Genomic DNA, 18,168 nt, shown 5'->3' with positions numbered 1-18,168 from the left:
GTGGGGCATATGCAGGGAACAGATTGGTTAATTTGAAACAAAAAATGCTTATTATTTCTACATTAACAAGTTTGGACCTTTGCTCCTTTGCTAGTTCCTGTACACAAAATCCATTTGTGAACATAAGATTCATTAACATTTACAAAACCACAAGGTACTTGTATGTCACCGTGGTGATGAGCGGCCTTGACCTAGTCAAGTAAATAGAGCTTCCTGTTGACATAAATCAAAACAATTTGCATCTTTTTAGGTAATGAACATTAACTAAGCAAGGTGTGCCTGTGTGTTAATTAAGGAGCAGGAAATACAGGCACTCAGACTTGCTCATGTAAAGAAGTCATCATCTGTATTATTTGTCATTGATTTTAATTGCTGGAAAGTTGCATTTGACAGTTTTATTAAGGAGCACATAAAATTTCTTGGGAATTGGTAATTATTTTGATTTCAGAGTTACCTCTCTTGTTCTGCATTGATTGACTAATATTTGGCATTTCATATTTAGTGCACTGATTAAAAAAAATATTTTAATCTTGTATTAGTTCAATCAGGTGATTCAGAATATTCCTGGTATGTTTTTAAGTTTTCGATCCTTCTTTTTTTTGGGATTGAGAACACATACTATAAATCTTTAGTTTATTAGTTCTATAGTTATTAATAGTTTATTCATTTGTATTCATTTTTGATATATCTGACCATATTATTAGGTTTTTCTGTCAAGAGCATTTCAGTGTGATATATGAAATTAAAACAGGTCAGAATAGGAAGGAAAGAGATTGTTGTATTATTTGGGTGTACATTTACTGTATTTTTTATACTGTCAGCATCCAAGGGCTGGAACTCTTGCTTACTTGACTTCAGTGTACAGTAATTTGTTTAATGAAGGAGGGGGTAATAAACCAAACTTCTGATAGAAAATTGTGTATGAAATGTTAGACCCCAACTGTTATAATTTCCAGTGTCTATAGAACTGAACTAAATGACTACCATTGCACCCAGCAGCCATGACCTAAATGTTGAAGAGTACTAGCACCCTCATTGACAATTTGCTGTTCCATTCATATTCTGTGGGGGAGGCTTGGCTTCAGCTGCTGGGTATCAGCTTTGAGGTGTTTGTTCACGGCAAGAAGCTGGCCACAAGCCGTGGATTGTGTTTGTGTGTTCAGTAGGTGTTAACCAGTATGGAGCATTTCCATTGATCCTTGGCATAATGCAGCAGTGTTAGGAATGACGTAAATAGGACAGATTAAGTCAACATTTGGTTGTCATTTGGCACAGAGCTTACTGTGGGCCTACTGCTTAGTATAAGCATCAACTGAATAGCATATGTAAGAACTTCATTCATACACACCAACAAAACTCCCTCTGTTTACTCTTATAGAAGAATTGTTCTAAATTGTTGCCTCTATTTCTTATGCATATAGATTACACACGATTTACCTATATGCATTCATTAGTTGATTTAAAGCCTACCATGGTCTTATATTACAAGTATTATAAAATGCAGTTAATTAACTTTGCATGGTACATATGTACTTATGATAAATAATTGGTGATGGAATATATCATTAATTTTTTTTTTCAGCAAACAAAATTCATTGAAATGGAAATTGATTTACATCACATTCAGAGCACTTTTAACCCTGGCACCAGTCATTTGTGAAAGAAATATTTTAAGTGTCAAACTTCACTAGTGCACACTTGGAAGCACTTTGTTTTTGAAAACCTGAAACATTAGTTTACCACTCTGTCAGTGCTTACTGTTACGCACATAGATAAAAATATCCAAGAAATTACATAAAAAGGGAGCTGTATACTGTATAAATATCTTTCTTTTAAACCCCTGTTGAAATTTTTCTGATAATCGTTCCCATCAAACACTGCATCCAGTAAACTTGTAACAAATGATTTAATTGGTTTATGCTCTACAGATGTTTTCAAATCTTTGTTAAAAGACTCCTGCATTTTCTACAAGAGAGTCTTTAAGAGCTGTTGGTGAGAATGTTGAATCATTGAAAATTTTTATTGAGAAAAATTGGATCAGTGGAAAAAGTGCAATTAATACGGATATCACAATCAGCACAGTTTACCTTCTTTGAAGCTAACAAATTTAATGGATTCTCTTTAAGAAAAAAATATTATTCAAAGGAGGTAGTTTTTTTTCTTATTAACTAATAGCTTGTGAGGTAGAAAATGAGCTCCTTTGAATATGATAGAGAGAAATGAAAGCAATCAAATCTCATTGATTTTTCGTTAGGTTGAGGTTTTTGTGTTGGAATTTCTAGCTACACTGTGTTAGTGTCAGGGATTTTGTGGAGGTAGAACTGTGTGACAGGTAAAAAATCTTGATAGTTCCTCAGTGACCAACAAGAGCCTAAGATAAGCCAGCATCTGTAACAACAGGTGACACAGGTAACACTGCCACAACACCATCCCAGAAGCAATATTTCTGGGTAAAATTTCATAATTCCATAAAGAAAGATGGGATATGCTACAAAGTGCAGTGCGGACCTTTACAAAATGTTCAAACATTTCTGAAACTTGACAAACTGCTTTTTTAAATTTTTAAGAATTGAGAAGAAAGAGGATTTACATAGAGATTTATTTCTAAGTGTTGTGACTTCCTGGCAGGGATAGACTAGTACTGCATTTGTATTTCCGGCGGTTCTCAAGTAGGAACTAGTAATCTTTGTGTGAAGTCATTTGTTTGGCCTTTATCTAGTAAAGGAAACCTGGATTCAGTGATAGTGGTTATAGTACCAGAGGAGGAGCCACAGTAGCAGCTTGTGGACGCCCAGTGTGCTGTGTAACTGGATAGTAATCGTCAGTTCTGAATTGTGCAGGTTCTAGTATAACATACATATAGTTTGAAGGACAAAGAATGTCGCATATGTGTCTGATATTAGGTATTTTACAATGCATTGTTAAGTGAATTTGCACTATTGCTGTGACAGGCTTCAGTGAAACTTACTATCTGAACTAGATCTACCTTTTTTCTTGGAATTCCTTTGATTAAATAATTGGCTCTCCCGGCTGTTTATGACGTATTATATATTTATCTAGAGAGCATTGTTGTTAGGAAACCTTGAACAAAGCACTTCACATTTTATGTTGAAGACCTTTCAACAAATGGGAAAGCAAATATTTTAAGTCAAATAAAAATGATTTTAAAAAGCACCAGGAGCCAAAGGATATAATTGAAAAGGTTAGTTAACTTGACGTCACAGCTTGTGACTATTGGAAGAATTAGCCGTACAAATTATAACCTTGAGTTGTGACATCGCATATTTATCAATGAAAATCCCCACAGATTATGATTATGAGTCGGATGACATTTTTGATTCGGAAGTGGAAATGTCTGCCAAGAAGCCGGGGAAGGTGAGGGATCACCACAAAATTCGGAGATGTTACAGTGAGGTAAGGTCTCCATGGAAACACAATTTATTGAAATAATTCTTAGTATATGATTTCTTATCTGACTTGCCATTTAATGAAGTTTGGAGTAGGTAAATTCGATAGATATTGATCTAGAGCTATTGAGGAGATAAAAATCTTAAGGGCATTTTTTATGTGTTATTTTGTGTTTTCCTTGTTAAAGAAAGGGATGGCTAGAGTGTTTTCAGTTTGTTTGTGCCTCTCAGTCACTGTCATATGTTCTTCCTAGATAATTTAGTCTCAAAAAATGTGAGTTTGTTAAGAACAGACACAAGGATGGTACTTTGTTTTGTTTTTTTTTTACCTTGGTACCCTCTGAACCTTCTGAAAGAGGTTTGGTGTTGCCAACGCAGTTGTCTTAGAATTATCTGTCTGGTATTGTAAGAGTACCACACTTTGCCAGTCTGAGACAACAGAAGGTGGGAATCGAATGGCAGCCATTTAGTACCTATTCTTTTTTGCACTAATTGACATATTCATTGTTATAGTGTGAAAAACAACAAAATCATATAAAGTTGTAGGTGCGATGCATTCTAAAACAGTCTTGCTTGTGGTTGTACCAACAGAATGCTGTGAGTGCATTTCCATTGTTGAAGTCGTATGACAGGAGAACCCAGTGTTCGGATTAAATTCTTGTGTGAGACCCGTATCAGTGTGTACAACCATTCTGTCCTAGAACCATTTGACAAGTGTCACAGAAGGTGTTTGATAATGAGTTTTCCTGTGTTTTAATACTGTGTAATAAGTATTTGAATTTTATGCTTTGGAGTCTGTTTTTTGTGGTTTTGGTATTTATTTGATGTCAAGTCTTCCATTCAAAATCATATACAGCCCATTTTACATACAGAACATCATTATAATTTGCCTGACTTTCTTCACAGATTTTTAAAAATGTATAAGTAATGTATGTAGTGGCTCTAGACTTGAATTCAGTATTTAAACTTCACAATTAACATCAATTGCAATTTGGCAGATAAAGTTGACCATAATGATCTTGTAGATTTTGAACCAGAATCATACTTTGACCAGAGATTAAAATGGCATATGAAGACTCAAATTCAGTTTAGTTTTTAATTTTGATTTGCTGTGCTGCTTTTTGTCATAAATATTGTTGAAATTGTAAAACTTATGTTCAGGAGCTTCTGTTTTCTAGGGTATGGTGTTGACCCGAGTCTTGAGTTTCTTTGTTATATAGGGATTGACTGATGAATACTTCATCTATTACATGTATTTCTTAGTTCTTGTTATTTTGTATTGAAACAAAAAATATGCTTTGTATGCCTCTAATTCTCAAGAATGGTTGTGGTTGAGTAGGAAACTCTCTTAATATTATGACGTCTTTACATCATTGGTGATGGTTGTCGATGAATCTCCTCTAAGGAGCTTATAAGTGTCACTTTTGGAGCAGAGATGTTATTTCTGCTCTTCTTATAAGTTTTCTCTTGTGTGTGTGTGTATATATATATATATATATATATATATATATATATATATATATATACATATATATATATATATATATATATAATAAGACCTTGGGCGTAGCACTGCTTACAGCATACTCAGCTGTGATTAGCTTTATTTTAATTAATTCATTAAAGAGTCTGGTGCTTACTACAGTCAAATACATGTAATTTGTGAAAGAACAATTTTTTGAGAAAAAAAAGGGGGGGGGGGGGGTAATAAACAGATTGAACAAAAGCTATTTCATAGTGATTCAATTTAATGAGGTTTTTCCAAATGAAGAATTTCAAGAACAGTTTCTTTAAGTATGTTTGTTACTTTGTTATTCTGACTTGTTAATTGGTAATTTACTGTCATTTGTAGAAATTTCTCTCCTCGTTAGAGCGAGGTGGTAATCACATGCACTCTGTTAATGTCTCGCAAATAAGTCTAATCTTACTTTGAAATGTCATTGAATCTTTCATTCTGAAATTCTATAAGAGCTGAAAAAAGCCTAAGACTTCATATAACAAAGAACAAAATAGATAGGTAGAGATGTGAGACGATTACTACCACTCAATTGATATCTATTATGTTGCAGGGCTCAGGCCTTTGAGAATGAATTGGTATTTACGTCATTAGAAATATTTAATGTTTGGAATCATGGCACAATGTTCCCTGTCTGTATACAGAAGTCGGTTCACTCAGTCAAGCATGCTTTCTTCATTTAATTCTTTATTTAATAAAGCACCTATCAGAAATGCGAATCGCTATAGATATCTACATGTACTCTACGGCCGTCATTGACTTACGCCGTGCCAAATGCTTTTTACAGAGGAATGAAACGAAGTCGCAGCCAAGAATCTGTACAAGAGGTAGATAATTTTAATGCATTCACTGAGAGATTTTTCTTTGTACCAAAGGAAGCTTCTGTTCTTTGTGGAGATTATGTATCAGTCTAACCTATTCTTAGTGCTGTCTCTTAGTTCTTTTCAGGAGAACATAAGTACACCATTCAAATATAATTGTAAAAAATATTTGAACTGCTTTTGATGTTAAGAAATAGGTAACTTTGAGTATGTGATTTGAAATGACATGAGGCAGATGAACAATAAATCATGTAAAAAGCCTTGTTTTAAACCTATACAGTAAACTGAGGTCAGAATCTGCCATTAGAGGTTTGCCATATTTTGTGATCAGTATGGTGTTATTTAGTGTGGATCTGAGGACAGAGTCACGATACAGTCTGTGACGGCCCTTAATCAGCTAGTTAGGTTTCACCAGTAATGGATCCTTCTTTTCTTTTCTTTCTTTTTTTGGTGTCCGACTGCATTGATTTTTGAATTACTGCCCATTTAATTATTTAGCAGAGGAATTATGGCCATGAGGTCAAGGTCATAAAGTACAGGTACTGGACATTATAAAGATTCATATAGTAGTAATATGTAATATCATGTATTCACAAGGTCTTTTAAAATCTGTTAAATTATTGTTACACTTGTAAAAGAGAGAGAGAGAGCAAGAAAAAGAGAGATTCTTACAGCTCAAGAACTTCAATAATATATGTGAAGTAGAGAAAGAGAATATATAAGGAAAGTAAAAGTTGATCAGATTGAACAGTATTGGGAATTTGATATCTAAGTTTTTTGTTACTTGTTGCACAAAAATAGAATATGACGTTTCCTAGTTTCATGATGAAGAAAATGCCTTGATGCTGAAAATAATTCATAGTATTTTTTTCATTATTGCTTCAGTCATTAAAATTACTTATAAGGTTATATACCTAAGTAAGAGGTCCTTAACTCTTGTCCCTTCATATGTATTTTTTAATCAGATGAGTTCAACATTGTGTGTCACTGAATTGTACTGGGTCTTCCGTGTTACATTTTCCTCTCAATTGTCAATTCATCGGTCAGGGATTCCAACCATCATTTTATTTTATGAAAATTAAAATCATGATTATCTGAAAAATATACTGGTATTTTTTTGCTTACTGTTTAGCAGAAAATATCTAAAAATGGTCTTATTTTTTAAATCGTAATTATGACGTATATGAAACCAGATAACATAGTTACTAATGCAATTTGAGAGTGTGCATCATCCTAATAAAGTAAATACTTAAAATTCAAAGTTCATGATGGTGCAGACAACTATAGATTATTTAAAGTTATAATACTGTAAACAGAGGTGGTTTAAGTTAGTGACTTGTGCTTAGATTTCTTTGCCCTGGTAGCACAAGGGCCAGCAACTAGGGGTGCAACGATACACTAACTTCACTATACGATACGTATCACGGTATTCAGTTCACGATACGATATGTATCACAATACATGACAAGGTTAAAAAGTCTTTCAAGTCTGTCATCATATTTTTTTAAACTTGACAGAGTTATACAAAATGTTCATATTTTTTAATAATAATTAAAATAACATTTTGTTAACTTGAATTGGATTGTTAGGTAGATCTTTGAGTTGGGACAACATTCTAAACCAATAATGAACATTTACAGGGAACTACTGGGACCTTTCTTAATAATCTTCCTTTTAAATTGGAATGAAAAAGGAAGACATTCATTCTTTTATTCCTTTTATTTACGTAGAAAACCAGTTGTCATATTTCTCGTGTTATAATATGTTTTAGTCAACAAGACAGCGAATTTTCATCGAAATACACACCGTGATGAAATATCGTGTATTACCCAAGAATATGTTTAGATCTAAAGGGTTTATCATTTGTCTTAACACCTATAACTTATAATCACATTAAGTCCTTCTCCGTGTTAAATCTGAGGTCTGTAAGGTGCTGGAGATGAGTTTAACTGCCGTAAATGCGTTATCGGCGACATCACGTTTTGCGCGGAAGCCATTTTGAAATAGTAAAAAAGGAAATAAAACGGATAATTCTGGACCGATTGAACCGAACCGCGATATCAGTTTAGCGTATCGTGAATTGAACCGTGGAAAAATATACCGCGATATACCGTCAAACGGTTTATAGTTGCACCCTTACCAGCAACACACATAATTCCTTGTAAGCTCCTCCAAGAATATGCTCGATACATGTATTGATTTGTATGGAAATGCAGGGTTCTTGTTTCTTTGATAAAGACATTCAGTCTTAATAGGTGGACATTAGCAATGTAAATGGAAGTCCATAACAGAAACCAGCAGTGGTGTTATTGAAGGCTTAGATTTCTAGTCCTCTAAAGGAATCTCCGTGGAATGACAATTACTGCAAGCTTAGCTAAAAAGTGACAGGCCTGCACTGTAGAGTAGGATTAGAGTTACACAAGCCTCCAATAAAAGAGAATTACTGTACAGGGTTTTAGCAGGGTATCTACCAGATACCTCCTGTACACTGACTGAAGAGGGCACTTCTGTGAACGTCCTCTATTGATAGACCAAAACATCATGTGAGATTTTCTTAGTGCTCAGTAAGACCCAGCAGCCAGGTTTTATCATGGGCCTCTTTACCACTTGTTAGAATGATATCAAACTAAGACAAGTTACTCAGTTCAGGGTAAGGTTGTCTTAGTTCAGGACACTATAGAAACAAGTGGTAGGAAGGGTTTCTGACTACTGAGTAGGAACTGCTTACTCTGAGTTCAGGGTAAGCTGGTCATAATTCAGGATACCATGCTAACAAGTGATATGAAGGGTTGCCAACTAAGACCTGCTTACTCTGAGTTCAGGGTAACTAAGGTGGTCCTAGTTCAGGATATCATGCTAAAAAGTGGTAAGAAGGGTTTCCAACTAGGATTACCTTACTCCAAGTTCAGATGAAGCTGCATTCAACTATAATTTAGTATTTACATTATCCAAGACCTCCTGATAATGAGCTTATTTAACAGGATGGTAGCCCATAGATTTGGTAGAGGATTTTTTTTAATATATACCAAATTCAGACGTAGCAATGGGGCACTGGTGACTAACATGCTAAGCTAGTGCTTTAACAGTGAATAGTAACTGCATGGATCGAGTCTTAGAGCTCTTTTTTTTTCTTGCACTGTATGATCAATCTCATTCTTTCTGGCTATTTAAAAAATTGCACTACTGGTACATGGGCTGTTATTTTGCAGCTCCCTGTAAATCATGATAAAACTTGAAATGAAAAATTTGGTACAGCTGTTGCTTCTGGTGGGCTGGAAACAGTATTGATAAGGGAGAGTGTGTGTATAGTGTTAAACTGATGTAATCTGTTAATCCTACTCACTTCATTTACATCACACATTGACACAATATGACATAAAGTAATGTCTGTCACATCTTGACTTCAGTCACAGAACAACCAACCATAAGATCAATCTGTAGCCTCCTCTAGTAAGACAATCAGTCTCAAAGAAGATCACCTACCTATTGAATCATCTCCTTACTACCAAACTAGTCTTTTTTTGTCTTAGATATTGTAATTTTGTCCAAATATGAAGAATTTTTATGTTATATTCTAATATTTAACAGTTACTATTGCTTCACTGTATAACCTGAGAAGAATATAATAGATTGATTGATTGATTTATATTGATATAAACACTAATATGCTGTGCACCTTTTATTTCTAAATTTGAAGTCTGTGAATTGTACCTTCCATTTTAGTTTGTTTAAATTTTGAAATTTTATATCATTGCCACTTGTTTAAATTACACATATTTTTTACTATCCTTCCAGATTTTAGACCTGATTTCTGATAGCCCATCTCCAGAGCAATAAAAATTTTCATTTTTGATTTTTCAGAGCTCATCCAGTTTTGAGTCTGCTATTCTTGGAGAGGCTCATGGACTGATTACAGACATGTTGGCAGATCAGTCCCTGCCCCTGAACATCGTCAGTGGTCTCCGTACTCTCAGCAATCTCCTGAAACCTCCAGAGAGTCATTCATCCTTCCACAAAACCAGAGTGAGCCCACTGGTCTCTCTGACGGAATCTACCAGCTATGGTTCTGACACGGAGGAGAATCCATACACAGGAGAACGACCTTCAACCAAGGTCAGGCAATGTTCAAATCACAAACTTACCCTGTCAACTCCCACTGTAATATCCCATCGATATTGTTAACCTTTGGAGAATGTACAGTTTTACTGTATGAGTACAAGTTTGGTTTTTGTTTGGAATTCAGAGCAGATGTAGGTTGTGCACTTTAATTGGTTGAGCAGTCATGTCTTAGGTCTATAAGTATCAATGCATTATAGACTTTTTCACAAAATATCTTACAAAAAGACAAAAACAATTCCATTTCTCCAACAAGTATCTATTCTATAGTAAGTTATATAAATAGATGATATTCTCTATTACTTATAATATATTGTGAATAATCTCTTGAAAAATATATAATCATTTTTGTTTCATAGAAATTCATGAACAGAGTTCATTGTCAAAAGATTCTTTCCTGAAAAGGGCTACAGTTCATGTGCACTAATACCTGTTGCAAAAGGTATCAAAATTTGAATTCCCCTGTGTATAGATCAGATGCAAAGTAATCGTTGCTCTGGGTAAGAAACTGAAGAGGTTCTTGACAAAGTCCTATAATAATTAATAATGAGAAGCAATAACATAAAGAGAAAATCCATTGTAAATACACATTTGACTTTTCCCAGGTTTATAACACTAGAACAAAGAGATAAATTACAACTTTCAATTAAAGGTATTAGCTAACCATTATCTGTTTAAAATGAATTTCTTCTTATTTTTTTTTTTTTTAAAGATAAATAGAGTTTTTGATTGAATCTGTAATAGAGTGTTATAGAATTTCTCTGATTAAGATCCAAGCTGTTACACAGAAATAGGGAAAAGGAAAAATTTTCCTCATTGAAATTTCAGTTAAATGTATTACCCTGCTGGGAAGGAGCAAAATCGATAGTGATATTTTATACTGCATCAGTACGGGCAATAAACCAAACTTCTTTATGACAAACCCTTCACTTCAATTACTGGATTGTAAATTCGAAACAAAAAAATTCTTGCACATAAAATTTTAGTGGAGATCATTTAATGCTTTGACGTTGTAAAATGCTATGGTGTTTGGTATTGAAGGAGCTCAGTAATTGCATGTCTTACTCTGTTACAGGCGATGCAGCCCATTATGCTTATGTCAGAATAAGTAAGCCCCATTTCCAGACATATCATGATGTCAAAAATTTATGTCTCTCATAAATTTCTTCTAGGTTAACAAACTGTACATTTTAATAAGGGTTGGAAACATGAAATACATGCAGGAATTTGTAGTGGTGTACGGTAGTTGTCATGTTTTTTTGTTTGATTGCAAATCTTTGATTTAGTGTTGTGTGACAACATTATTGTAATGGAGACACATTTTCAAGTCACCAAAAAAAAAAAAAAAATTACCCAGTACCTTGACAATAAACCAGACTTAGTGTAGTGGTTAATTATCTTTAACAATTTTCCAGTGCTTATTAAAATTCAAATTATCTTCCCCAATGCTTTACTACTATTAACAAGATTTTAATGATTTTGTAATTGTTGATGTAATACCTGAGTGATGTTAAAGCTCTCTGATAATTGGTGAAAACATTTGGAGTGTATTATTGATATGAGATGTGGAGAAGAGATAGCATAAATGCACCTCATCAGCTAATTGTAAAATACTTTAAGCAAATGCTTTTCATGGAATTTCCATTGATATTTTTTTCTGTTGCTCTGTAGGAGTTTATGAAATCTGAAGGGAAAAAACATTTTTTTGGCAACCACCACACACACGAAAATCCCTCCCATTTCTCTTTAAATCTGATCTGTGTTAATTAATAGTCACGTCTTTATCCATTGAAGTTCCATTTCAATTTCTTCTCTCCATTACCATGGTGATGTTACTATGCCAATGACCTAGAAGTTCTTAAAGTTGATGAATGATAACCATTACTGTTTCATCTGTAAAAAACATGTCTGATGGTTTCCCTGTACTCTAATAAGGGGGGCATGATAAATATGACAGAATCTTGATATTATTTTGATATCACCCCCTTTAAATCAGATATATAGAGAGAAAGAAAAAAGAAAAGAGAGAAAGATTACTTAAATGTGATTCATTTCAAGATTATCATGATTATGTGCAGATCCTTTATCATGATGTAAGACAAATTGTGTTCAGTATTTACAATTTCCTATGTATTTTGAGATTTTAGGATGTTACACAAACATTTATATAATATTTGGCATTGATTTTTGAAGAGTTTAGTGTTTTGCAGACAAAACATAGGAAGTGAAACCTCAGTGTGAGAAGATGTAGAAGTTATCATGTAAAGTCATTGTTAAAATGTTTTATGTATTGTAAGCTGTGTAAGAAGATACTGAAATACTGATGTATTGATTTGTTTTTTGCAGAAGTCCAGGCGGAGCCTTCCCCCAAGTCTGATCCGCAGAATGTCCACCAGCACTTGGACTACCACCACCTCAGCTACAGGCATGCCCACATTAGAACTGGAGCCATGTAGGATCCGCAGTTCCAGCTTCCGTCACAACCGTGATGGAACACCAGGATCCAGTCCTGTTGGAAGTCGCAGTAATTCCCCTTCTCCAAGCTCTCCAACTGTGGTCCTATCAATTCCCAAATCAAGATCCTTCTCACTGGTCACTCCCACACCAATAGGAGGATCGCATCCCAAGCGACCCACAAGGAAGAGTGTCACTTCTAACATGGGGACTGAAGTAAGTGGCATCTCCAAATCATCAGATTACAAACAACTAAGTCCATTGGTTAAAGATGAACTGGATTATGCTCAGGAAAAGGGGGACAAAAGGTCCACTAATTCGGCTTCATTTCGCAGAATTAATATGACTTCAGATTACGAGAGTAATGACTCTCCTAATTCTAGTGACCATAGTGATAATGTGACTGCTTATGATGAAGTGGCGGGGTCACCCCCTAAGAAGGTTATTTATAGCCATGGGACTACATCTAGTTCACAAAAGTCATGGGTAAGTCTGTGGCCATGTTCACTGTATCTCTGTCTCTATACTCAGGAGCACTCTGCATTACCTGCTTGCTGAGCAAGTTCACATTCATTCCACTCTCATAATTTGTGTTTGGATCCAAGGTTGACTCTTCCATGGGAAACCCAGAGATTAAATGAAAAAAAGCACTTTGAAATCACAAGATAAACAATTTAGAGCTAAAAGCTGTATTTTATTGCTATTTATGAATAGTTAGAGAAAAAATACAAAATGGAAAAATATGGCTCATTTTGGAAGTAAATTTATTTCTCCTCCCTTCCTCATGAATTATTTTAAGGGAAATGCATGGTAAAATGCTACAAGCTGTGGAATGAATGACAGAACTTGTGTATTTGTACCTGGTCTATTTTAACTGTCAGCTTAGGAGCAGAAACAACTAATTCTGATGCAGATGAATGAAGTTTGTCCTCCTTAATCCTGAGTAACAGTCACCCAGTCTCTAACCCTCACCCCTCTTTTTCTGTCATTCCCTCTGCATCATTATTGGGTCAGCCAATTAGCTTTATTTTAATCTCTTGCTAGAGCTGTACATAAGTAGTAATGTAGTATAAACTTGCTGTCCCTAGTAGATTTAGAAAGAGAGCATGTCAGTGTTAGAAGAGCTTGCTTGGGTGCCTGGGAACAGGATACTTGGATAATGTCAAGGCCAGAGGGATTCTTGTGCATGTCGAGTGGTCAGCTGTGCTAGAAGAATTTCAGTTAGTCAGATATTGATGTGGTAAAGGTGTCATGTTGTGAAGACAACATGTTTATGTACCTCCAAACATGTAAACAAAATTATTGGCATACTCTGATAGATACCGTCATATAAACACAAGCAAATGGTTGTCACAACATGTAGTGATCAAACCAAGAATTAGGAGAATCCTAAATAAAATGATATTCCAACATTGCTGAGGTTGGTTCAGTGGTCCACATTATCAAGTGCAGCCCCCCTACACCTAATACTTCATCTACTGTTGTAAATCTATGTTGAGAGGCTTAGTGACATAACAGGAGCAGTTGATTAAACATCATAAAACGTTGTCATACCTCACACTGATTTTCTCTGGAAATCGATGACGGAATCTGTAGCCAGCTGAGAGTTTGTTTGTGTCTTTGTCAAGTGTTTTGTTTATCTGTTTGTTGGTACCAGTAGAAGCATCTGATTACACAAACACCTAAAAAATCTGACAGCGTTTAATGATTTTATAATCGATTATGGGTAGGTTAAAAAGGAGGATAGTTTTTAAGAAAACAGACATACAGAAACCATGTGTAAAACAGGAAGAAAAGGAGAAGTTTTGGGCACATTACATTGCATCTATAGACATAGTTCTTCATAACAAAAAAATGATATTTATATGAAATGTGAAAAAGAGTAGCAATGATACTTTATGCAACAACTGCTGACAATTGTAAGAGTTTAATTTTAATAAACCATGAGATTATGTAATGACTGTTCCTAAGTCCTTGTGAATTCGTACCTAAGCTTAGTAAAGCTGATTATAGGGGATCTGTGGGCGGAGATCTGACAGAGAAGACTTAACACCAAATGATACAATCATCTCATCACATAGAGAGGTGGCTGCCGTTAGCTTCTGATTTATGTTTTCCTGAGATAAGGCAGGTATAAGCCATACTAATGTGTAAGGTGAATAATCAGCTCTCGTTAATTAATTTCTCCAAAAAATAAAAGGTAGCCATTGGGAGCGGAAATTATTGCAAAGCGGAAATGATCAGTTGAAAGACACATGACAGGTATGCACATACTGTTTGAGGGCTGATGCCGTGTTTTGGGGTGGTGTTGCTAACCTAAAGGTTAGATTTGTACTGGCCAAGGGTAATCCAGTATTGATGCCAAGATTATAGGATTGTGTGTTGTTCAACATTTAGCTCCATTTTCTAGCAGAAATGGAATAATAGAGAGAAAAATTACCCTAAAAAACCTCTCCTTCCCTTTTCTGTAGAAGTTAATGATAGGTAATTACTGGGTGTTACTATCAGATGCTGAGGGCACTACAACAAACATTTTCCAAAGCATACAGTCACAGGCAAGAATAGTCATTATTTTTAAGAAAAGATTCATATAACCTCAAGAACATTGGTTTATTTCTCTTAAATCTACACTGAAAGTTCTCCCAATGGGAATAATGCCCCTGAGTTTCAACACTGTTTTTACGTAGTTTGTAGAACACGCTGTGATGGTATGATTCCAGTACGACTGCAATATCTGATATTGTCCTTTCAGTCAATGGTGATGACGATCTTCTGCTTTACAGTTTAATTTGACACTGACAAACCTTAAGGCATTTGTTCTCATTCTGTTGTGTGGTTTAGGGGTCAGTATTCTAGGAAAACGGAGTGCAAAAAAAACATTGTCTTAATCTGCAGACTTAAAGTCTTTCTGGTCTGAGAGTCGCATTGTCAAAATAAAATAAAAACAGTGTACAGGGACTGAGTGGTTATGTGAATCTGCTGAGACAGTGCAGTAATTAATGAGACTAGGGCAGTGATTACAGCCGGTGTAGAACATGAGAAATGAGTGATTCTGTATGACCTAGTGCTGGATCCTGAAGGGGGGACATGATTCAGTGGAGAGGGGTCATCTAAGATCACACTCGACACAAACTACAAACAAGGTGTCTGACCCCTTACAAAGAAATTAGCAATAAAAGCAATCACCCTGCAACATTAATGGATTAAAACAATCCCTGTGCAACCTATTTCACTAACTGCTTACTAAATTAAGATGACTTGTCAAGACTTGGTGAAGTGTTTGCTTGTTATATAAATAACTTCAAGTGTTTAAAGATTTCATTCATGTGAAGGGTCACCTACCTGTCGACTTATACAATGCATAAAGCGTTATTAATTCCAGTAAACAAGCGGAAATCAAAAATATAGGAAGTCCAAGTAGCTAACCACAACATACGCAAGAGCTGGTAATTTGAGGACCTGCTGATTTAAAATAAGAAGACCAGCGACATTTCTGTGAACTAATTGCTTTAATTTTGTAACAAAGTGTTATACATGTTGACTGTTCATTCCCTGACAGTTTATATACATGCATTGAATTATGGAATTACGAGAGAAAAAGTTGCTATTTTGTGACTGGATTAAAAAGCTAAAATTTTGGTGTTGTAGCAAACAGGAAAGAAACAAGGTATTGCAAACTTGGGTTTACTTAAAGCATTGAATGATTTGCTGTTGGAAATTATCAGTCTTTTCCTAGCATTACTGTTTCATAACAATGAAGTAAGGATTTTTATATAATATATATATTTTTACTTATTTCCGGTCTCTAAAGTTAAGAAAAAAAAAAAACCATTTCCTCTTTGTTTAAACAGTGCCTTATTGTTGGTGAACTCAGGCTACGATCACTTCAACATCTCTTTTTGTCTGTATTTGAATGTAATGTAAGTGCATTTACTTTACCCCAAAGTTTTATGTGCTGTTGCACATTGAGGAAAAAATTCTGTCGTATCAGTGACTGACTACATTTGATCAATTATGTATACTGAAAGCAGCAGAAAAAAATTAGTTTTTTTTCTCATTGGTCAGTTTTGTCATTTAGAGTTGCAGTTTTTGAGTAAAACTTTGCTAGATTTTTGCTGGTATTTGATAGATTGAAAAAAAAAAAAACTTAGCGGTTGATGGACACATGGGGGGATTTTTTTTACAGTTATCTTACAGGGATAGGTTTTAAGTTCTGACGTCAGTCTTTGACACTGTATCATAACACATTGAGAGGATGTTCACCTCATCTTTGTCTTCAGTCTTTGTCATTATGTCCAAATTTCTCAGACAGGACAGGCAAGGAGACATCCATGTTGCTCCAGATTTGTCACATCCCATACTGTCATCTGTCTAGCAGGTCATTAACCTCCGCTACCAGAGAAAAATTAGGTGTGCATTGTCAGAATTTGAGTGCTTGTTGACATATTTGGTACATACTATTTTTCAGTAGATAGGAGCAATGTTGGTTGCTGGTTATGTTGCATCAGTCTCTGAGACTGACCTTAAACTGGAGTGGGGGTGGGGTGGGGGGGTCGTAATATTTTTTTAGTGTACATCTAAAGAGAAGTGCTGAGGTTTTTATTATGTCATGCAAGAGATTTTGATTTTATTTAGTATATTTGGGGGGAGGGGGGTCTATATTTTTTTGAAGGAGAGGGGGGGTTACCTTTTGAATACCTGTAATGAGTTGTTTGTTTACAGTTATTTCCATAAGAACGTTGTTGTTCACACCTTGGCCATTCCCAGATTTGTTTGAATAAACAGACAGGTGCTTTGATTAGAAAAAAAATATGTTTATCATAGTCGAGCTTCTCTGATTTGCCTGTAATCGGTGGTGAATTCACCTTCCAGGGCTTCTATCTATATTTGTTAAGCACACATAATTGCTTTGTCTTGATTCAGCTTTCCTATCAGGTCCATAGATTCAGTAGCATGTTTTGCATGAAGAGTATACGTAGCAATGTATTAGGTCTATTTTCAGTAGTAGAGTCTCCCAAGTTTATATTTACACTTTTTTCCTGTTGATAAAGAAAATTTGAAAATTAAAATTCTGTGAGAAAATAAGATGTCAAAGGCCTTGGGAAGTGAAGTGGTTCCTTGGTCCCTTGTGATGTATATATAACAGGAAGATGGAGGCTTGACTACAGCATATACGAAAGTTGTGTACTTGGTGATAATGGAATCAGTTCTAGACTTTCACTTGGAGGATGAGGGCTCTGGATATATTATTTTCATAAAATCAAATCAATCTTCTGATCTATTTAAATAGGTTTTGTGGGGTTTATGGGCTACACTAAGTTGTTCAATAGCACACTAGCTACAGATATAGCTATTTAGCTATTGAAAACTGGAATAAGCTTATTCTTATGGCTTATTGCAAACAAAAGGTAGAAATTCTGTAATTCTGTAGTGGAAAAAAAATTGTCTGCGTTTAATTTGCCTAACTTGACAGCACTAGGTGGTATGGTACTTAGCGTTGAATCACAATGTACGTGATATTACAGATGTTAGATGTAGGAACTAATAAAACCCATTGTTATTCTTCTAACACTTTCACTTCCCACATGTAGTCACCTACAATGGACAAAAAACAGTACGTCTTATATTCATTCATTTATTGGTTTTGCTATAATTCCTAGAAAATTAATAGCCACTCTGTACACTGGTATTTCATTTTTTGAAATGAGAAAATGTTTCATGAATCTGAAAGTTATGAAATTGATTTTTATTCTGAGGATACTTTGATACAAGGGTACTTTTCCTTTTTTACTTTGTAAGTATTTATGAAAAAATGGTGGTTTTACGTCACCGTGTGAATTATGACACTGTGACC

General features: G+C 34.9%; 1 protein-coding gene across 7 annotated transcripts in view; it reads left to right on the top strand.

Annotated features, from left to right (window-relative positions):
* LOC133185521 (cGMP-inhibited 3',5'-cyclic phosphodiesterase 3A-like) overlaps positions 1 to 18,168 on the top strand; it is a 95,675-nt gene that overhangs the window by 66,488 nt on the left and 11,019 nt on the right. For 4 of the 7 annotated variants that reach the window (XM_061320806.1, XM_061320805.1, XM_061320804.1 and 1 more), the window contains 2 exons: positions 9,606 to 9,857; positions 12,207 to 12,800. In XM_061320806.1, the coding sequence (XP_061176790.1) occupies positions 9,606 to 9,857; positions 12,207 to 12,800 (846 nt within the window). Of the gene's footprint in view, positions 1 to 2,987; positions 3,415 to 9,605; positions 9,858 to 12,206; positions 12,801 to 18,168 lie in introns of those variants that run through there. The other 3 variants (XM_061320809.1, XM_061320808.1, XM_061320807.1) reach the window with 3 other exon arrangements.

The sequence above is a fragment of the Saccostrea echinata genome, unplaced genomic scaffold (assembly GCF_033153115.1).
Source record: "Saccostrea echinata isolate AGI-Se365-2 ecotype Australia unplaced genomic scaffold, CSIRO_AGI_Sech_v1 ptg000012l, whole genome shotgun sequence".
Lineage (NCBI taxonomy): Eukaryota > Metazoa > Mollusca > Bivalvia > Ostreida > Ostreidae > Saccostrea > Saccostrea echinata.
This window is presented reverse-complemented; position numbering and strand designations above follow the sequence as displayed.